At 42.6% G+C, this 23,460-nt stretch overlaps 1 protein-coding gene across 1 annotated transcript in view; it reads right to left on the reverse strand.

The window, feature by feature from the left end:
• mmp11b (matrix metallopeptidase 11b) overlaps window positions 1–13,504 on the reverse strand; it is a 33,137-nt gene extending 19,633 nt beyond the window's left edge. The window contains exon 1 of the mRNA XM_020458359.2: window positions 13,286–13,504. Coding sequence (XP_020313948.1) covers window positions 13,286–13,399 — 114 coding nt within the window. The 5' untranslated portion in view covers window positions 13,400–13,504. The remainder of the gene's footprint in view (window positions 1–13,285) is intronic.
• Window positions 13,505–23,460: the final 9,956 nt, after the last annotated feature.

Below are 23,460 nucleotides of genomic sequence, written 5' to 3' on the forward strand. Positions count from 1 at the left end.
TACCTTCTGCCTCCTGCACCTGACTCCGCTCCCACTACGCCTGAGTGCGTCACAATATGGCTAAATAATTCAACATGTTAATTTGAGATAATAGTTTGTGAGTGGGCAACATATACTATTGCAACAACATATATTTCTCACTCATTTAACCATTTAGAGAGTAAAAATAAGCTCTCAAACACAATTTAACCAGGCGCTGTAGTATCAGTGCAGCAGCCTGAACATCTGACACTCCTACTCTAATATCAAAGTGCAGGTACTGTGTTGAAGAATGCTGCAAGAGAAAGCAAAATCAAAAATATTCAAGGGCAGGTGTTCACTTTTCATCCACTATTTTAAAAATAAACAACATAATACCTATTTAATAGACCGCCTATATATCTTTTGCTTTGACACTCAACGTGACAAGACAGTTAGTTCAGATCTTTTGGGGTTCAGCTGATGCAATGAACCGTAGCCCAAAAAGTCTCTATGCAGAACGCAGGTTGACGTTTATTGTCACGAGTCTTGTCCTGGTGGCAGAACTGAGTGATGTCCCCTTCGATAGGCCAGGTGTAAAGTCAAAATTGACTATATTGTAAAAATGTATGAAAACAAAAATTTGCTTTTTGGTCTTAATTTAAGGTTTGGGTTAGGAATTAGGGTTAGCAGTGTTGTTAAGGTTGGGTTTAAAATCATATTTTATGATATTGTGGCTGTGCCAGCTAGTGACCACTCTGCAGAGCTGCCTCCAGAACAAGATTCATGATGAAAAAATGCTAACTACGGTGAGAACAACCACTCACCAGCAGAGCCAAAATAGCATCTTTGTGAGACTTGGCCAAATCTAATAAGAAGAAAACAACCCTCCAGCATGTTGTCAGCTATTCAGTGTGCTCATAACAACCACACGCAGATGAATTAATTACTCATAACTCAGGACCATCAAGAGCTTTGAAATATTTTTGGTCCAATGGAAGTTACAAGTTCCATGCTTATTAGAAACAGCTGACCTTGGACCAGATGTCATCCTTATGTGAGGGATGCATGGGTTTGATTTTCTTAGTTGGGTGTGAGTTTCAAAGAAAGGCCCAATATATCATTGTTCAGATTTGCAGACAATAGGCTACATTTACAGGCCTCAACTGACTAAGACAATAGAGAACAACATAGTACTTGTGCAAGAGAGAAAGCCAAACTCCAGGTCTGCCCCGTAAAACTGATGACTGCCCCATTCTGTGTGAAGCATTGTATGCCGCAGGGACCGCTGACAGATTTACACCAGATGTATTTATCACCTGATAGCAATGCTTTGGTCTGTGATAGCCTGAGATATGATAACTTTTTGGAGATATGATAACTTTTTGGAGACATCACCCAACTATAGCCTATTGACTTCTATCCTTACTTTACTTTCCTTCACTTAACATTAAGAATACCACATTTGTAGCCAAGTCCCAACTTTGAACCACAGCCGAGAAGGCTTTTACTGTGACCAACCAATAGGTCCCAACCCTCCGATTGGAAAACACTGCCTTAGTTTACCTCTAATGAAAATTATTTCACATATTCAGGGAGATTCAGGGACACCACATCATACTGCACACAGATTGGTTGATGAAATCAGCTGAACTGGCATCAACAGTAGTCCAATAGAACTGACTAAGTGACTGGTTTTAGTCAAGCATGTGGCGGTGGATGTTGGGTTGCATTTCAACAACGGGCTTAAAGATCCAATGAGGTCGAACAACACAGAACCGCAGTCTGGCAGATGGAAACTGGGGGAAAACCCAGTAAAAGAGAGCTGACATGTCCCTACAGGACAGTTCTGGATAGCTGTGTCTTGCTCACCTTGGCAAACCCCAGCTAACGGTGAAACATGACAACAAAATGTGCCCGCCTACAGACCATGGCTCTGGGGGGTAATCTCCCTGGTGGCGTCTGTTGCTATAAAAGGGGCTTTTGTCTATGTCATTCATTCACTAAAAACCTTACCCAGCCCCAATGCCTCCCTCATACCCTGAACACACAGCTGTAGTGAGGGGAACAGGTGTTAGAAAATTCCCTCTCACCCTGATCATAGACAACATCTGGATGTCTGTCTGGTGTACACCAAAGGAGTTTGTCATGAATGTGACTTATGATGCTGTTACCATACCAATCTGAAAACAATTGGTCTTCAACTGAAACTAGAGCCCGACCGATAGTTTTTTGGGGTCCGATACATATTATGATTTTATGGGGGACAAACTTTACCGATACCGATATATCTGCCGATATATCGTTATACAACAAAAAACAAAAAAACGTTATGTTGATTTCTTACATTGAGACAATAATGACATATCATGAGAATGGTTGCAAGTGTTCAGATCAGCATGAGATTCCCTTTTTTCATCCCATTTATTGAATATCGGCTATCGCTGGAATTATCGGATGATATATCTGTCGGGCTCCAATTGAAATGTAAAGATTGCTTTACTGTAGATTAGAACCAAGGGGTGAAAGTAAGGCGGTACGGTCTGGTACGGCGTCCCGGCAAAATAAATCATGGGGGTACTCCGTACCAGTCAGAGGCATGAAAAATGTGCAAATGGACTTGAAAACAGGTGGTATAGCCTACGATCCAAAATGCGACGTGGTTTCGAGAAAAACAGACATTTTCCAAGGCAGCGATGAGTGGCCGACACTGAGACCCGCGAAGACAGCAGTGGACACATAAATGCTAACCTAATGACAATCGCCAATGCCATGACACGTTTTGGTGTTTTGAGTAACAGTCTCTTTCCATTCACCACTGTTTGGAGGCTGGTAATATGTTGTGAGTGGATGAACGTGTGCAGGTAGCCTAGTAAAGGAGCCCTTTGACGTGATTGTTTGATAATCAGATGAAAACATCATGACTGCCTGCGTTTATGGCACAATACATTTTAAAAGTGAAATGACAAATCTTTACGACTAGGCCCACAGAGATGCTATTGAATTAATAGCGATTATATATGTAATACTATGATTAGGTCCATAAAAATGTTTGGGGCAAGCGTGTGCACATTTAGGAGGTTGGGTACCGGGAAAACATTTATTCTACTTTCACCCCTGATTAGAAGGTAGCCTTTCTTTCTTAGAAGAAAGTGTAGGGGAAAACAGCTTCATCCAACCAAGACGATTAGGTACTCAGACATTTCAATGCACCCTTTGTGACATCCATCTAAATCCACAACTGAAACAGGAAAAAGGTGCAACATTTACTTTCCTCCTACATACTGAGCACATACTGCACACAGTATATATACACAGTGCCTTTGGAAAGTATTCAGACCCCTTGACTTTTTCCACATTTTGTTACATTACAGCCTTATTCTAAAATGGATTAAAAATTAAAAATAAATCCTAAGCAATCTACACAAAATACCCCATAATGACAAACAGGTTTTTAGAAAATTGTGCTAATTTATTAAAATAAAAAAACCCACATAGATATCTTATTTACATAAGAATTCAGACCCCTTGTTATGTGACTCGAAATTGAGCTCTGGTGCATCCTGTTTCCATTGATCATACTTGAGATGTTTCTACAACTTGATTGGAGTCCACCTGTGGTAAATTCAATTGATTGGACATGATTTGTTAAGGCAAACACTTGTCTATATAAGGTCCCACAGTTGACAGTGCATGTCAGAGAAAAAAACAACCCACGTGGTCAAAGGAATTGTCTGTAGAGCTCTGAGACAGGATCGCATCGAGGCACAGATATGGGGAAGGGTACCAAAAAAATGTCTGCAGCATCGAAGGTCCCCAAGAACACCGTGGCCTCCATCATTCTTAAATGGAATAAGTTTGGAACCATCAAGACTCTTCCCAGAGCTGGCCGCCCAGCCAATCTGAGCAATCAGGGGTGAAGGGTCTTGGTCAGGGAGGTGACCAAGAACCCGATGGTCACTCTGACAGAGCTCTAGAGTTCCTCTGTGGAGATGGGAGAACCTTTCAGAAGGACAACCATCTCTGCAGCACTCCACCAATCAGGCCTTTATGGTAGAGTGGCCAGATGGAAGCCACTCCTCAATAAAAGGCACATGACAACCCAATTTGAGTTTGCCAAAAGGCACCTAAATACTCTCAAACCACGAGAAACAGATCCTCTGGTCTGATGAAACCAATATTGATCTCTGTGGCCTGAATGCTAAGCGGCATGTTTCGAGGAAACCTGGCACCATCCCCATCTACGGTGAGGCATGGTGGTGGCATCATGCTGTGGGAGTGTTTTTCAGCAGCATGGACTGAGAGACAAGTCAGGATCGAGGGAAAGATGAACGGAGCAAAGAGAGTTCCTTGATGAATACCTGTCTCCAGAGCACTTAGGACCTCAGACTTGGGCGTAGGTTCACCTTCCAACAGGACAACGACCCTAAGCACACAACCAAGACATTTCAGGAGTGGCTTCGGGACAAGTCTCTGAATGTCCTTGAGTGGCCCAGCCAGAGCCCGGACTTGACCCCGATCAAATATCTCAGGAGAGACATAAAAAATAGCTGTGCAGCAACGCTCCCCATCCAACCTGACAGAGCTTGAGAGGATCTGCAGAAAAGAATGGGAGAAACTCTCCAAATACCAGTGTGACAAGCTTGTAGCATCTTACCCAAGAAGACTCAAGGCTGTAATCGCTGCCAAAGATGCTTCAACAAAGTACTGAGTAAATGGTCTGAATACTTATGTAAATGTAATATGTCAGTTTTTAAATAAATTTGCTACATTTCTAAAAACCTGTTTTTGCTTTGTCATTATGTATAATTGTGTGTAGTAGATTGATGAGGGAACATTTTTATACATTTTAGATTAAGGCTGTAACGTAACAAAATGTGGAAAAAGTCAAGGAGTCTGAATACTTTTCCGAATGCACTGTATGAGCACTATCCCCACTAACTCAGACACCCTTTGGTAGATAACAAGTAGGCCATAAAGATAAAGAATGTGCACGCTGGAGGAAATCCATCGAGGATAAATATTTATACACAACGAGCCCCAGAGACCTGCATTCTGCACGCCTTGAGAGGTTGTACACACAAACTAAGTGATTACACTGAGTGAAGAAATGGTTTAGCAGGAAGAGGATGAGGATTTAATATGATGGGAAATGAGAGAAAGAAAGAGGCATTGACAGTGGTGTATCTAAGTTGCTTTGTTAGAGAAGAATGAATTGGTTGTAACACCAAAGACCACTGCTAAGGAAAATTATTTTGATGGCAGGTCTCGCTTGGGGTGAAGAGATTCCTCAAATCAATGTTAGACATTGGGTTCTGGCTCATTAGTCTGTGTGTCTCAAAGGAAACAATGAAAGAATTCAATACAAAAAGGTTTCAAAACTAATTCTGTAGTGTAGATTCATCTCATGAGTGAACGTTCCAACAACTTTAGGGAATATTTTAAGAGCTCTCTGGTGAACTCACAGTTCTGTCTATGTTGCCACACTACGTCAGACTACTCCAACAGACCCATTTTCAAGCCTTGACTTAAGTACTTATCCTGCTTTCAATGGCTTGAATTGTAAACAACATGTAAGTGTCTCACGAAGTCTCTCAAGCTTTACGGTTCAGTCTCTGAAAAATGATGGGATACGAATGTAGACTTGCTAAGTTCCAGTATAGCACCTCTTGAGCTTAGATTACAGTATCTACACAAGCATCTACATGTTCAGATACCACTAGATAATTCTCAGTAGCATTTCTTTCAAAGCGGAGCATACTTCTTTCTCAATTGACAGGTTTTTAAGGAGCGTCGGCATGCTCCCCTTTAGTCATATGTCTGTGACTGCCCTCTGACCATTAATCTATGCTTTGCCATGGTAACCTTTGTCTGTTTATCATTCAGTCGAAATCAGCAAAGTTATTTGAAAAGAAAGTACCCACTCTGTTTGTAGACTATAACATACACTACATGACCAAAAGTTTGTGGACACCTGTTTGTGGAACATTTAATTCCAAAATCATGGGCATTAATATGGAGTTGGTCCCCCCTTTGCTGCTATAACAGCTTCCACTCTTCTGGGAAGGATTCCACAAGATGTTGGAACATTGCTGAGGGAACGAGCTTCCATTCAGCCACAAGAGCATTAGTGAGGTCGGGCCCCGATGTTGGGCGATTAGGACTGGCTCGCAGTCGGCTTTCCAATTCATCCCAAAGGTGTTCAATGGGGTTGAGGTCAGGGCTCTGTACAGGCCAGTCATGTTATTTTACACTGATCTCAACAAACCATTTCTGTATGCTGAATCAGGATAGGGCCTTTCCCAAACTGTTGCCACAAAGTTGGAAGTACAGAATCGTCTAGAATGTCATTGTATGCTGTAGTGTTAAGATTTACCTTCACTGGAACGAAGAGGCCTAGCCCAACCATGAAAAACAGCCCCAGACCATTATTCCTCCTCCACCAAACTTTACAGTGGGCACTATGCATTTCAAGCGAGTAGCGTTCTCCTGGCATCCGCCAGGGGGAGGGCTTTACTTGGCTCATCGCACTCTGGCGGGCCAGGTGCCTGCAGGCTGACTTTGGTCATCAGTTGAACAGTGTTTCCTCCAGCACATTGGTGTGGGTGGGCATAAAGAACCGGGTCATGTTTTGGAGGACGCGTGGCTCAACCTTCACCTCTCCTGAGCCCATTGTGGAGTTGCAGCAATGAGACGAGAACAAAAAGGGAGTAAAATATTAAAATATATTCAGTTCCAATCAAAAGTTTAGACCCACCTACTCATTCAATGTTTTTTCTTTATCTTCACCATTTTCTATATTGTAGAATAATAGTGAAGACATCAAAACTATGAAATAACACATATGGAATCATGTCGTAACCAAAAAATAGTTAAACAAATCAAAATATATTTATATTTTAGATACTTCAAAGTAGCCACCCTTTGCCTTGATGACAGCTTTGCCCACTCTTGGCATTCTCTCAACTAGCTTCACCTGGAATGCTTTTACAACAATCTTGAAGGAGTTCCCACATACGCTGAGCACTTGTTGGCTGCTTTTCCTTCACTCCGCGGTCTAACTGATCCCAAACCATCTCAATTTGGTTGAGGTCGGGTGATTGTAGAGGCCAGATCAACTGATGCAGCACTCCATCACTCTCCTTCTTGATCAAATGGCCCTTACACAGCCTGGAGGTGTGTTGGGTCATTGTCCTGTTGAAAAACAAATGACAGTCCCTCTAAGCTAAAACCAGATGGGATGGCGTATCGCTGCGGAATGCTGTGGTAGCCATGCTGGTTAAGTGTGTCTCGAGTTCTAAATAAATCACTGACAGTGTCACCAGCAAAGCAACCCCACACCATCACACCTCCTCCTCCCTGCTTCACGGTGGGAACCACACATGCAGAGATTATCCGTTCATCTAGTCTACATCTCACAAAGACATGGCGGGGTTGGAACCAAAAATCCCAGATTTGGACTCATCAGACCAAAGGACAGATTTCCACCGATCTCATGTCCATTGCTCATGTTTCTTGGCCCAAGCAAGTCTCTTCTTCTTATTGGTGTCATTTAGTAGTGTTTTTTTCTATGGAGATTGCATGGCTGTGTGCTTGATTTTATACACCTGTCAGCAACTGGTGTGGCTTACATAGCCAAATCCAATAAGGCTGTCCACATACTTTTGTATGTAAAGTGTATGTGCATGGTATGCAAGAAAACTTGAACGCAAATGTCGTCATATTTGGTCATATTTGCATGAAAACAACTTAACTGTATCCCTATCCCTACCGACTATACTATTGACAGACACTTTGATTCCAACCAACTGCACTCTCAGATGCTTTTGGGGGTGCCTTTTTTGGCAGCACAAAGGGAAGTTGTGATAGAGAAGAACGCACAATGGAAGACCCGACGGAGGTGAACCGGCTCTCTCAGCGCAGCAGCTATCTTGTTCTTTCCCTTTTCCCTGTGTCAGCAGACATAGGGGTTTGTTATCCTGCACCAGATGCCAGATGACTTGCCTCAGCCTGCATAATCTCCCTCTCTCGTGCTTTGTCAACAGCAGGGAACAAATTGACTGCATGCACCACTGACACACACTATCTAGGGCGGCAGGTAGCCTAGTGGTTAGAGCATTAGGCAAGTAACCAAAAGGTCACTTGTTTGAATACCTGAGCTGTCAATGTGAAGAATTTGCTGATGTGTCCTTGAGCAAGTCACTTAAACCTAATTTTCTCCAGTGGCACCATACTACTATGGCTGATCCTGTAAAACAACACATTTCACGGCACCTATCCGGTGTATGGATACTTTTACTTCAGTTCGGACCCTAGTACATAAGTATTTTTCACCTGAATGGTCTGAAGCATTCCAAACCACTCCCACACCCTTTCAATATAAACAAATCCAAGTCCTTATGTTAGATCTCTCACAGCAAAGAGCAACTTGATGCTGTCGCCAACTGTGCAGAGCCCAGCGCAAATCTGAAATGTGTATCCAAGAGGCAAGCGTTGTGTGTAGGGTTTCTCCTTTGTCATGTCTGTCCACCAATTGGAAAGATTGAGGGCTGTTAATGTCTTACAAATCATAGGTTGCATCCTAAGTATTCATACAATTGTCACGTATACTCCCTCTCCGGCCTCTAGGTAATCAGGCTGCTGATTATCCCGCGCTCCTGCGTCTCATGACACTCACCGGGATTCCATCACCTCCTTGATTATCTTCCCTATATCTGTCACTCCCCTTGGTTCTTTCCTCAGGTGTTATTGACTCTGTTTTCATGTTGGGGCGTTGGTTGTGTTTCGTGCTCATTGTTTCTTTTATTTCTTACAACACTCACTCCCTGAACTTGCGTCCCGACTCTCAGTGCACTCGTTACAACAATGGCATACAAGCTCTGTCAACATTTCACTCTGGTAACCTTCAGCCTCCCACACAGACATAGGCACACACACCTTTTAGAGAAACTACACATTCTCCTGAATATCTAAATCTAGCGGTAATGGGGTGGCAATTAGGCTAACAGTTAAAAGCGTTGGCCAGTAATTAAAAAGTCACTGGTTTGAATCCCTGAACCGACAAGGTGAAAAATCTATGTGCCCTTGAGCAAGGCACTTAATCTGATCCTAATTGCTCCTGTAAATTGCTCTGGATAAAAGCATATGCTAAATAACTTAAATGTAAACAAAACCTAAGTTGAAACCCATGTTTCAAGAGAGCATGGGCTTAACATATTAGGCTATTTCAACACCAGTTGATTGACATGCAGCCAATAATAAAAAAAATTGTAAAAACCACTGATCATGCATACAGTGCCTTCAGAAAGTATTCACACCCCTTGACTTTTTCCACATTTTGTTGTGTTAAGCCTACATTTAAAATGTATTCAATCTAGATGTTTTTTGTCACTGGCCTACACACAATATCCCATAATGTAAAAGTTGAATGATGTTTTTCAAGCATTGGGAAAATGTATTAAAAATGAAAAGCCGAAATGTCTTGAGCCAGGGCACGAGTGGTGCAGATGTCTAAGGCACTGCATCTCAGTGCTAGAGGTGTCATTACAGACCCTAGTTCAATCCTGTGCTGTATCACAACCAGACGTGATTGGGACTTCCATAGGGCAGCGCACAATTGGCCCGCGTCGTTAAGGTTTGGCCGTCATTGTAAATAATTTGTTCTATACTGACTTGCCTAGTTAAATAAAGATTTGTTTAAATGTAAAAGTATTCCACCTCTTTGTTATGGCAAGCCAAAATAAGTTCACAAGTCACATAATAAGTTACATGGACTCTGTGTGCAGTAATAGTGTTTAACATGATTTTTGAATGACTGCCTCATCTATGTAGCCCATACATACAGATAATTGTAAGGTCCCTCAGTTGAGCAGTGAATTTCCAACAAAGATTCAATTACAAAGACCAGGGAGGTATTCCAATGCCTCGCAAAGAAGGACACGTATTGGTACATGGGTAAAAAATGAAGAAAAAAAACCAGACATTGAATATCACTTTGAGCATGGTGAAGTTATTAATTACACTTTGGATGGTGTATAAAGGTGTCTTTCCTAACTCTGTTGTCGGAGAGGAAGGAAACCGCTCGGGATTCACCAATGGTGACTTTATGTAACGTGTGCGCTGGGAGTCGGGAAGCAAGTTCAGGGAGTGAGTGTTTTAATAAATAAACGTAACATAATACAGAACAAGAAAACACAAACAACGCACAGACATAACAATGACGCCTGGGCAAGGAACCAAAGGGAGTGACATATAGGGCAGGTAATCAAGGCGGTGATGGAGTCCAGGTGAGTGTCATAATGTGCTGATTCACGTAACGATGGTGACAGGTGTGTGCCATAACGAGCAGCCTGGTGACCTAGAGGCCGGAGAGGGAGCACACGTGACACTTTAAAACAGTTACATAGTTTAATGGCTGTGATAGGAGAAAACTGAGGATGGATCAACAACATGGTAGTTACTCAACAATACTAACCTAATTGACAAAGTGAAAAGAAGGAAGCCTGTATAGAATAAAAATATTCCAAAACATGCATCCTGTTTGCAGCAAGGCATTAAAGTAATACTGGGAAAAAATGTGGCAAAGCAATTCCCTTATTGTCCTGAATACAAAGTGCTATGTTTGGGTCAAATCCAATACAACACATTACTGAGTACCACTCTCCATATTTTCAAGCATAGTGGTGGCTGCATCATGTTATGGGTATGCTTGTTATCGTTCAGGACTGGGAGTTTTTCAGGATACTTTTTTTTTTTTTTACAGAATGCAGCTAAGCACAGGCAAAATCCTAGAGGAAAAGCTAGTTCAGTCTGCTTTCCACCAGACACTGGAAGATTAATTCAACTTTCAGCAGGACAATAACCTAAAACACAAGGCCAAGACAGTGAATGTTCCTGATTGGCCAAGTTACAGTTTGACTTAAATCTACTTCAAAACTTATGGCAAGCAGTGGCAACCCATCATTTGAGCCCCACACTTTTAGTTAAAAAAATTCAATGCAAAATCAAAAATGGGGGGTGGGGGCTTCCCTGTTTTGCTTGTTATTTTAGCATTAATATGTGTCACATATCAGTTTGCAAACAATGTAAAAAAAAAAAAAAAAAAAAACGTTATTGAGTTGATAAAGCCGCATACAAACATGGTCTCTTGTTTGCTTTCTTGAGTAAGGCAGCTAGCTCAGTGATTTCTGTGGTGGTGGGGCTAGCCAGCAGACAATACAGAGTGTTGCCCCTGTTTGGCTCAGCTTTCTGTAATGATTGGCTCAGTTTTCTGTCACTCATAGGACAGTACTCATTCCCAATTCTAAGGTTAGAGCTCGAAAAATGTTGCCCCTTGGGTTCTGCCATAGTTATATTAGAAGTGCCCATCCAAGAAGGCTCAAGGTCATTGGCCACAGAATGACATCAAATCACGTTATATGTACAGTAGCTTTGATTGGACTGATCATGTCAACATCATACTTTCAACATCTTAGCTAGCAAGCTAGCAGTCCTCACCATGAATCAAGTCGACAATCAAATATTTTTCATATGAAGAGAAATTAGAGATAAAACGTATTGGTGCTAATCGGCCATTGGACATAAACATTACACAACAAGTTGGAAATCGCAAATCCAACAATGAGTGGTTTGGGAAGGAATCAGTGGTTAACTGTGAGTTCACGACAACTGGGAACTCGGGAAAACGAGCTAAGACTGGGAAAAGTCACTCAACGGGTCACTCAACTCAGAATTGTAAATCCGGCATATTTCTCTTTGATTACAACATTTTCCCAAGATGGACCGCCTCGCAACTTTCCTGTTCAAGCACATCACAACAACGTGAGTCCATAAATGGATATGCTGCTTCATAAATTATGTAGGATGCCAGATAGTATTACTTTCTTAAACTACAGTATACACATATAAGTGTATGTTGTGTAGTAAACTGTTAATAGCCCATGTGCCTCACCCTAATAATTTGGTCTATTTTCACCAACGCGGTATTGTAAACACATCGTTCGTGGCCGGTGTATGCTTGTTTGCCTATAAATTGTTTTAGAGAAATGTAATCATCGAATATTCTAAGAGATTTTATTGTCTGTTTATGTGTAAGAACGACCCATGTTCTGAATTATGTCGCTGTACGTTTAAAAAGTGCTGAACAAATAGTTATATTGACTCACTGTTACTTACGTCCGTCGTCTCTCGTTCATTAATGTCATAATCGAAATGACGGATTGCCTCTTATCCGCTTGTCGTCCCCTTATACCATAGCTTGTACATCTCAATTGTCATTAGAAACCACATTAAGCAAGTCAGCCATATCAGCTATGTTTTTTGAAAGGCAGTAAATGAGGCTGAATGAACTGTAGCAGTGGTAAGGTGTTGGGACTGCTGTTGGGACTCTGCTGTTGGGACAGCTTTATGTAGGCCCTAACAGTTTGTGGGCACCGTTTGTCACCGTTATAGTGCAACTGGTGTTATTGTTTAGTGTTGTGGTATGGCTTTGCTGGCATCCATCCCACATTTTTGGGTTTGCCCCACGACAATTTACACGCTAAAATCTCCACTGATGGCAAGACTTGTAAATGGTTGCCTAGCAATGATCAACAACCAATTTAACAGAGTTTAAATAATTTTGAAAATAATAATGCACACATATTGCACAATCCAGATGTGGAAAGCTCTTAGAAACTTAAAAACTCACAGCTGTAATCGCTGCCAAAGCTGCTTCTACAAATGATTGACTCAGAGGTGTGAATACTTATGTCAATTAGATATTTCTGTATTTCATTCTCAATAAATGTGCAAACATTTCTAAAACATGTTTTCACTTTTTCATTTCGAACTCAGGCTGTAACACTACAAAATGTGGAACAAGTCAAGGGGTATGAATACTTTCTGCTGGCACTCTACCTGTAAATTGTTGCGGAACAAAGTTACTGATTTAGAACAAACACTCTTCCACAAGTAAACGGCGCTCATTGTGTGCATATAAATCATTTCAACGTCTAGTTTTGATTTACATTATGAAGTTAAAAGTTTGGTCAAAAAATGACCTTGTGCAAATCCAAATAAGTTTTCCACATCAACGTCATCACATAGCATTTTTGTTGTTGAAATTACATGGAAACAACGTTGATTCAACCATTTTTTCCCCCAGTGGGTAGGCTACTCTCTTTCTTCTGAGCTCTCTCTCTCGCTTTCTCTCTCAAACGGATAACACACGCACACACACACACAGTGAGTCTGGACCCACATACTCCATAACTTCGACTCATAAAACGCTCTTGCTCTGTAAAATGTAAAATAATTCCACATCATCTGCATTTATATCGTCACTCACCGCCGCGGCTTTGTACCTGTTGCTGGCTCTCCACTCCGGTACTGGCAGAGAATGAATGCAGAGCAAGAGGTGCAACGCAAAGATGCTACAGAAAAACCAAAGAGACGGCATCATCTTTTGATTCGGAGCGGACTCGCAGTTTGACCGCGCTTGAGCACACCTTGGGTATAGAGAGGGCGGAGGATGTGAGCGGGATGAAGTGGAGTCAGTGAATGACGGAGATGTGTCTCATAGGGGGATTTTATACTCGCTTATTTCTTTGTTCTCTTTCTTCAAATTACACTTTTTTATGGGCCTCAGTGGCAAGCCAAGTACACAGGCGCTCACGTGATTTAACCCGTTTCCCGCTGCATCAATGCCCATGTGCAAGAAGCCTTGTCTTGTAAATCCCTTTCAGTACTCTGACCTGAAAGATCCTAGTGTTAGGGGTATAGGCATTAACTAGGGGTATAGGCATAAACTCAGCTAATGTGGTCTTTAGGCGCAGAGTAAATCATTAGGGGTTGATAGGTTGGTCACATATGTCATTCATAACATGTTTATTAATCTTCATTTATGGCCAACTTTGATTGAGATTTGTTTTAATAACTCAAGATCGTTACATGCAAAGTGACTTTTTTTCTGTTTTTGTGGTAGTGTAACAGTATAACTTTAGACCGTCCCCTCGCCCACATCCGTTACAGTAGTCTATTAAGTATTTTGTAACAAGATTAATGTTGATGCAGGCTATCTTTGCCCAACCATGGGTGCAGGTATTGACACTTTTCAGGAAACTTTAGTGGAACTGGAAACTTTAGTGGAACTGGAAACATTAGTGGAACTGGAAACTTTAGTGGAACTGGAAACATTAGTGGAACTGGAAACTTTAGTGGAACTGGAAACATTAGTGGAACTGGAAACTTTAGTGGAACTGGAAACTTTAGTGGAACTGGAAACTTTAGTGGAACTGGAAACATTAGTGAATGGTTCAATAAGGGTTATCCACAAATCTTCCCAGAGGTCAGATCTGCCCTTGAACAAAATGTACCCCCAAAAAACACCAAATAGCATTCCACTGAACCATCCACCAAGATTTCCACCAAGGTATTGTGGCATTTATGGGTTTCCCGATCTGAGGTAGACCTTTACTAGCTCAAATAACAAATGGACAGAGAGGGAAATACAGTTAATGCCAACAGGTGTTTTAATGTTACACTGTAAAGGGGAGGTGCACAACGCAACAAACCCAGCCTGAACTAGCTAGCCATAAATCACAGTACAGCGGGAGGTATCTCCCCAGAGAGATAATCACAAGAGAGAGATAGTTATATCCCCACAAACCTATTTTGAACCCCCCCACCCCCCACCCATGCACACACGCACTCTTCTATTACCATGACAACCCCATACGCTCCCTGAAACACTTCAGCGAGCAGGCCTTTCTAATCGACCTGGCCGGGGTATCCTGGAAGGATATTGATCTCATCCCGTCAGTAGAGGATGCCTGGATATTTTTTTTAAATGCCTTCCTAACCATCTTAAAGAAACATGCCCCATTCAAGAAATTTAGAACCAGGGACAGATATAGCCCCTGGTTCTCCCCAGACCTGACTGCCCTTAACCAACACAAAAACATCCTATGGCGTTCTGCATTAGCATCGAACAGCCCCCGTGATATGCAGCTGTTCAGGGAAGCTAGAAACCATTATACACAGGCAGTTAGAAAAGCCAAGGCTAGCTTTTTCAAGCAGAAATTTGCTTCCTGCAACACTAACTCAAAAAAGTTCTGGGACACTGTAAAGTCCATGGAGAATAAGAACACCTCCTCCCAGCTGCCCACTGCACTGAAGATAGGAAACACTGTCACCACTGATAAATCTACCATAATTGAGAATTTCAATAAGCATTTTTCTACAGCTGGCCATGCTTTCCACCTGGCTACTCCTGCCCCGGTCAACAGCACTGCACCCCCAACAGCAACTCGCCCAAGCCTTCCCCATTTCTCCTTCTCCCAAATCCATTCAGCTGATGTTCTGAAAGAGCTGCAAAATCTGGACCCCTACAAATCAGCCGGGCTAGACAATCTGGACCTTTCTTTCTAAAATTATCTGCCGAAATTGTTGCCACCCCTATTACTAGCCTGTTCAACCTCTCTTTCGTGTCGTCTGAGATTCCCAAAGATTGGAAAGCAGCTGCGGTCATCCCCCTCTTCAAAGGGGGGGACACTCTTGACCCAAACTGCTACAGACCTATATCTATCCTACCATGCCTTTCTAAGGTCTTCGAAAGCCAAGTCAACAAACAGATTACCGACCATTTCGAATCTCACCATACCGTCTCTGCTATGCAATCTGGTTTCAGAGCTGGTCATGGGTGCACCTCAGCCACGCTCAAGGTCCTAAACGATATCTTAACCGCCATCGATAAGAAACATTACTGTGCAGCCGTATTCATTGATCTGGCCAAGGCTTTCGACTCTGTCAATCACCACATCCTCATCGGCAGACTCGACAGCCTTGGTTTCTCAAATGATTGCCTCGCCTGGTTCACCAACTACTTCTCTGATAGAGTTCAGTGTGTCAAATCGGAGGGTCTGCTGTCCGGACCTCTGGCTGTCTCTATGGGGGTGCCACAGGGTTCAATTCTTGGACCGACTCTCTTCTCTGTATACATCAATGAGGTCGCTCTTGCTGCTGGTGAGTCTCTGATCCACCTCTTACGCAGACGACACCATTCTGTATACTTCCGGCCCTTCTTTGGACACTGTGTTAACAACCCTCCAGGCAAGCTTCAATGCCATACAACTCTCCTTCCGTGGCCTCCAATTGCTCTTAAATACAAGTAAAACTAAATGCATGCTCTTCAACCGATCGCTACCTGCACCTACCCGCCTGTCCAACATCACTACTCTGGAAGGCTCTGACTTAGAATACGTGGACAACTACAAATACTTAGGTGTCTGGTTAGACTGTAAACTCTCCTTCCAGACCCATATCAAACATCTCCAATCGAAAGTTAAATCTAGAATTGGCTTCCTATTTCGCAACAAAGCATCCTTCACTCATGCTGCCAAACATACCCTTGTAAAACTGACCATCCTACCAATCCTCGACTTTGGCGATGTCATTTACAAAATAGCCTCCAATACCCTACTCAACAAATTGGATGCAGTCTATCACAGTGCAATCCGTTTTGTCACCAAAGCCCCATATACTACCCACCATTGCGACCTGTACGCTCTCGTTGGCTGGCCCTCGCTTCATACTCATCGCCAAACCCACTGGCTCCATGTCATCTACAAGACCCTGCAAGGTAAAGTCCCCCCTTATCTCAGCTCGCTGGTCACCATAGCATCTCCCACCTGTAGCACACGCTCCAGCAGGTATATCTCTCTAGTCACCCCCAAAACCAATTCTTTCTTTGGCCGCCTCTCCTTCCAGTTCTCTGCTGCCAATGACTGGAACGAACTACAAAAATCTCTGAAACTGGAAACACTTATCTCCCTCACTAGCTTTAAGCACCAACTGTCAGAGCAGCTCACAGATTACTGCACCTGTACATAGCCCACCTATAATTTAGCCCAAACAACTACCTCTTTCCCAACTGTATTTTATTTATTTATTTATTTTGCTCCTTTGCACCCCATTATTTTTATTTCTACTTTGCACATTCTTCCATTGCAAAACTACCATTCCAGTGTTTTACTTGCTATATTGTATTTACTTTGCCACCATGGCCTTTTTTGCCTTTACCTCCCTTCTCACCTCATTTGCTCACATTGTATATAGACTTGTTTATACTGTATTATTGACTGTATGTTTTGTTTTACTCCATGTGTAACTCTGTGTCGTTGTATCTGTCGAACTGCTTTGCTTTATCTTGGCCAGGTCGCAATTGTAAATGAGAACTTGTTCTCAACTTGCCTACCTGGTTAACTAAAGGTAAAATCAAATAAATAAAAATAAACAATTTTCATGACTGATGCTGCCAGCTTGCACACCCTACCCGCTGAGGGTCACTACAGTATCATGAAAAGTTTCTATAACATTTTTAAAGGTACCAGCATCAAGTTTTTCAGTGACAGTCAGACTTATGTCAATCCAATCTGCCCCATTATACTATGAGGTTTAGCGTTACAATCGAGAATTTGGTATTAACCCCCTATAAATCAAATTATATCAATTTCCCTCTTCAGAACCCCAGCCAAATCACTAATCAAACGCTGTTTCTTTGTATATCATTTTAACAAAGGATCTTGTGTAATTATGCAGCATGCGTCTGCATGCAGACTTAAAGTGGAGGGGGTGAGGGGGACCAAATTTACAACTCGCGGCAAGCCAAGATACAAACTTCTAATTGATCTCATATTGCTCTTGGCAGTGGGTATCACTAAACTGTTCAAGACGATGTTCAATATCCAATAGAATCCTTGTGCTGAGAGGATATCTTTACTGGAAACAAAGGCTAATTGAAACTGAACTGTATTGTAACTGCCACATTCCCTCCGTGCTGTAAGAAAGAGGCTAAATACAGTCCTCCTAACATCCCCAGGGGCCCAAGCCCTGTCCAATGGAGGTGAGCTAGCAAGCAAAACCCCTGGGGAACAATAAGACTACAAAAAGACTACACATTGTTTACAATGTTCTTCTGCTCATGTCAAGACTAGGTCAGCTGTGTCCTCTTCTTCTCTTGGTCTTGATGGACTCCGGCTTGCCAAGAGTTTTTAGTGATTAACACTAACCCCCCCCACCTCCCTCTCTGTCTGGCTGGTGAACCCTGACCACAGACCAGTCACACCACAAACCAGACATGGGCCTCCCCATCGAGCTCATCAATCAATCTCCCCCTGTGATTGTATGAACTTGAGATGTCCGCTAATGGAGAAGGCAACTCTTTTCTTCTCTAACAAACAGGCCAGTGGGTTAAGAGTTTATTACCTGGTCTTTATGGTTCGAGGCCGGTTCGGTTATTAGCAGCAATCCGTCATGTCCCTAAGGAGGCTGAAGAAATTTGGCTTGGCCTCTGAGAGGCTCACAAACATCTTTAGATGCACCATTGAGAGCATCCTGTGGGGCTGTATCACCGCCTGGTACGGCAATTGCACCGTGCGCACAGCTCTCCAGAGGGTAGCTTGGTCAGTCCAGCACAGTTCCTGCCCTCCACGATTTTAAAAATGTATTTTATTTGTTTAACCTTTATTTAACTAGGCAAGTCAGTTAAGAATAAACTATTATTTACAGTGACGGCCTACCCAAGCCAAACCCAGATGACACTGGGCCAATTGCGCGCCACCCTATAGTACTCCCAGTCACAGCCGAATGTGATGCAGCCTGGATTCGAACCAGGTACTGTGGTGACGCCTCTTGCACTGAGATGCAGTGCCTTAGACAGGCTGCGCCACTCAGGAGCCCACAGGAATCTACAGCACCCGGTGTCACAGGAAGGCCAAGAAGATCATCAAGGACCTCAGCCACTCAAGCCACAGCCTGTTCTCCCCGCTACCATCTAGAAGGTGGAGACAGTACAGGTGCATCAAAGCTGGGGGGTGGAATACTTGTGGGGGTCGTAGATCAAAACAGAGAACACCATTGTGTTCGTGAGAATCTCCCCTTTCTACAGTGGAGTCATATTAGTTTGTTCGGACACTACAGACCAATTTTCAGGATGTCTCATGGTCTGACTAACACGGCTATAGCTCTGCCACCTTTCACCACAGATGAGGAAATGCGACATAGGCTGATGCGGTGGATTGAGACGATATCTCAGATATCTCTAGCTTAAACTGACGGATGTTGATGGGGATTTTTTTATTATGTTTTCTAGATTGACACACCGGCGCATCACTCAACTTTTTTTTTAAACAGTCACCACTATCCGGCCTCCAGTACCCTGCCCTGAACATTAGTCACTGTTACTACCCGGCTACCACCCGGTACTCTACCCTGCACTTTAGAAACTGCTGCCCTATGTATATAGTCTTGAACACTGGTCACTTTAACCATGTTTACATACTGTTTCAACCATTTCATATCTATATACTGTATTCTAGTCAAGGCTCATTCTGTATAACTACTGCTGTACACACCTTTTCTATATATGATACTGTCCATAATGTCTATACACACCATCATATACTTATACATTATATTCCGGACTCTGACATTGCTCTTTCTTTCTTTTTTAAATGTATTATGTGTGTATTGTGTTTTAATTTGTATTTATTTTGGATTGCTAGGTATTAATTACTGCACTGTTGGAGCTACAAAAAAGCATTTCGCTGCACCTGCGATAACATCTGCAAATCTGTGTACTCGACCAATAAACTATGATTTGATTTGTTAAAACCTTGAAGTGGATCCACACTTTAGAGTGGTGTGGCAACAAGGGGGCTAAAGGCTAGAAGGGCGGTATAGTGAACCTTGTTCAGAAGAATAGGTTATTGTGCTCCTCCTTGTCTGTGTCTCCCCAGAAGCCTTTTCCTTCCACCATCAACTCACTACTGATATGTTATCATTGCAAGCCAGCACCACCTCTTGGTTGCAGAGTAAATGCAACTGATGGTCCAGTGGCAACTCAGACGAGTCTGTCCTCTTAAATCCCCCCTCACCCCTTTGGAAATGGATGCCCTAGTAACTGAGACCCAGTTGAAATCGCACCCCTGAGTCACCCTGGCCTGTGGTTAATGAATGGTTTTCTTGCCCTTTATTGTCAGGTGCAGATTTGGGTTAATCAGCCAAGCCAGTTTGTCATTCTTAACCCCCCCCACACACAACTATCTCCCCTGACACCAATCCCCTGGATCGGGCTGCTGGACCTGGGAATGTATTGGGGCTGCTAGCCACAATAAAGCCAGATGGACAGGCAAGCTGCCCCGCAACACCCCTCACCCATAAGGACCCACTTATGGTCAATTATGGGCCCAAATGGATGGTAGAGCAAAGAGGCATGCTGTCCGGCTTAATCGCTGGCAGATTTTCCTAAAAAGACATACATCCTTTTTTTTTCAGAGAACAACACTAAAGTTGAGTCATCTCAAATTACCGGTTGACTCGATAACCAGTTTAAAAGGAGAAAAAACAAAAGTGTTTTATATTTTCTTGGGGAACGAGGTGCGTGTCCAGCAGGGGTGGAGGGGGTTGGTAAACTCTTTGGATGTTTGGATAGGTAACCTCACAGTAGATTGTGGTAAGTTTGGTTCAAGGTTCCTCTTCCTCTGTCAGAACTGTGTAAAAGCCATCAATCCACCATAAAACCTTTAGTTGGGAGTTTGTTTTGTTTTGTCCCATAGAAACTTTAACTACGAAAAAGCTCAGTTCATCCTCTTAAAAGAAGCCTTAAAGAGAGCAGAGTAGGAAATCCATCCTCCTTTGACTGATGCAGTCGCAAAGTTCAAGCAAAGCCATGGATAAATAGTGAGGTCATTGTAGTTCCATCAAAACTCACCATGATACAGAATCATATTGTTATATACATTAGATTCCGTGCTCCGTCATGCTGCTCAACTACCATCTACTCATTTTTAAATCAATTGTGTGATTCACCCGCACCTGGCTTTGGCTGCGCTTGACTCGAATAATAGCCAGCCGGTCATTAGTGCAATGTTCAAGCACCGATTAAGCCCAATCAAGACCTCACAAAGCAATGCCTCGTCCAGAGATAGTTCAACAGTGAAGAACAGGCTAACGAGTTAAAATGGGGGGGCAACCAGGTCAAAGTGGCTAGTGGACCGACCTCAATGGCCTTTCTATAGTCGTCAGACATCCATAAACTTCCTCCAGCGGGCTCGGTGTTGTTCATCAGAGGATCTTAAAGCTGACCACATGTTAATCACACCTCTCCAAGCCAGCCCTATGTCCACTTCAGTGTTCATTGATCATCAACAGTGGATTGGACATCCACCTTCACACCTGGATGTCATATTACTGCCAATTAACTGTGTTTGTGTTTCCCAAAGAGGATTGGCAAAACAAAGACAGCACCAAAAGGTTCCCAAAAGATGTAAAGGTTTCCTATTCATGTCATGTCATATCATATCGTTGAATCTCATTTGGCGTGATATTGCAAAATAGACCTGTATTATCGCTGATACAGATGTTCCTATTGTCTTCCTCCTGCAGTAGCTATCTTGTTGCACCACACACAGACACACACACACCAGATCACATAGGTAGGTAGGTAAAGAGCCTGTAGGGATGGGTTTCCCCTGAACGTCTCAATAGTGACAAACAGTGAAAAACTATTAATAGCTGCCATCCAGTTCCAAAGGCACAGTTTACTGAGATAATGGTCCCCCACAGACAGGCTGTGGATGACGTTTCCTAATGCCTGGGTTAAGTTACAAGGTCATAAAACCAAAGGTTGCCTTCTGAAGGGTTTCTTCAGCACAGCTTCATGAATACGGGTGATGGTGTTGGTTGAAAAATGGTTTCAAACAGAGCACATATTGTTATAATTTAAATATGTGGTTATTATTACAGTAATAATCCTTTGGATGAGAGTATACTTGATGAGTGGTTTTCTGAAATGTAAACCAACCGACTTTTCAGTTATCTGAGAGTTATTTTCCTTCAGATCATGCAAGTAATGTAAGGGATTTCCTCCTCTTCTTCCGAAGAGGTGAGGCGAAAAGGATCAGAGGACCAATATGCGGCGTGGTAAGTGTCCATGGTTCTTTTAATATGTAAACTTACTCATGAACAACTGATACAACAAAACAAGAAACGTGTGAAACCCTAAACAGTCCTATCTGGTGCAAAACACAAAGACAGGAACAATCACCCACAAACACACAGTGACACCCAGGCTACCTAAGTATGATTCTCAATCAGAGACAACTAATGACACCTGCCTCTGATTGAGAACCATACTAGGCCGAAACATAGAAAACCCCAAATCATAGAAAATCAAACATAGACTGCCCACCCAACTCACGCCCTGACCATACTAACTAAATACAAAACACAGGAAATAAAGGTCAGAACGTGACAAGTAATAAAATCAATCAATCAAATGTATTTATGAAGCCCTTTTTACATCAGCAGATGCCACAAAGTGCTGTACAGAAACCCAGCCTAAAACCCCAAACAGCAAGCAATGCAGATGGAGAAGCACAGGGGCTAGGAAAAACTCCCTAGAAAGGCAGGAACGTAGGAAGAAACCTAGAGAGGAACCAGGCTTTGAGGGGTGGCCAGTCCTCTTCTGGCTGTGCTGGGTGGAGATTATAAGAGTACATGGCCATTTAAGGCCAGATTGTTAGTCAAGATGTTCAAACGTTCATAGATCACCAGCAGGGTCAAATAATAATCACAGAGTGGTTGTAGGGGGTGCAACAGGTCAGTACCTCAGGAGTAAATGTCAGTTGGCTTTTCATAGCCGAGCATTCAGAGGTCGAGACAGCAGTTGCGGTAGAGAGGAGGAGAAGGTAGAAAACAGCAGGCCCGGGACAAGGTAGCACGTCCGGCAAACAGGTCAGGGTTCCCTAGAGCAGCAACACGACCAGGTGGACTGGGGATAGCCAGGAGTCATTATGCCAGGTAGTCCTGGTGGAGAGAGAAAGAATTAGAGGGAGCATACTTAAATTCACACAGGACACCTGTGAATTCCCTTTGTGCAGGTAAACATAGTTGTAATTCTACCTACACAATTACAGAGAGACAGAGAAAGGAAGAGAGGAGGGGAAACAACTGTTAGAACGATAGTGGGACCAATTGCACCAAATCCAAGAAGACATGAGGCTTTTGCTTTTAAAATGATTGATCTGATACCCAAAGCTGAGGATCTGAGAGTCTTTTCCATCCGGTCTCTTTTGGACATATTTCTGTTGGGCTATCCCAGAGGGAATGTTCAGAAAAAGTGCCAATGCATGTAATAGCAGTTCAAGTGATTCACAAATGTCATATCCTACAGACACATAAAAGCTTATAAATCGGTCCCATGGCGCTGTGGAATCCATTTTGTTTTACACAGTTGAAGTGAAACAAGTGTGGTATAATTCCCATACCCTATCTTAGAAACAACTTTGTTTTATATTTGTTATTATGTTGCACTGTTTATTCAACATTTATTAGTCTCTGGAATAAAATACATTTTTCAAGAGACCTATTGATTACTATGGATTCATGTGGTACACTTGTAAATTGCACCTGTGATCTTAGACGTTACCCTCAAGTTGTTCTATTCAGTGTTAACTGTCATCA

The sequence above is a fragment of the Oncorhynchus kisutch genome, linkage group LG23 (genome assembly GCF_002021735.2).
Source record: "Oncorhynchus kisutch isolate 150728-3 linkage group LG23, Okis_V2, whole genome shotgun sequence".
Classification (NCBI taxonomy): domain Eukaryota; kingdom Metazoa; phylum Chordata; class Actinopteri; order Salmoniformes; family Salmonidae; genus Oncorhynchus; species Oncorhynchus kisutch.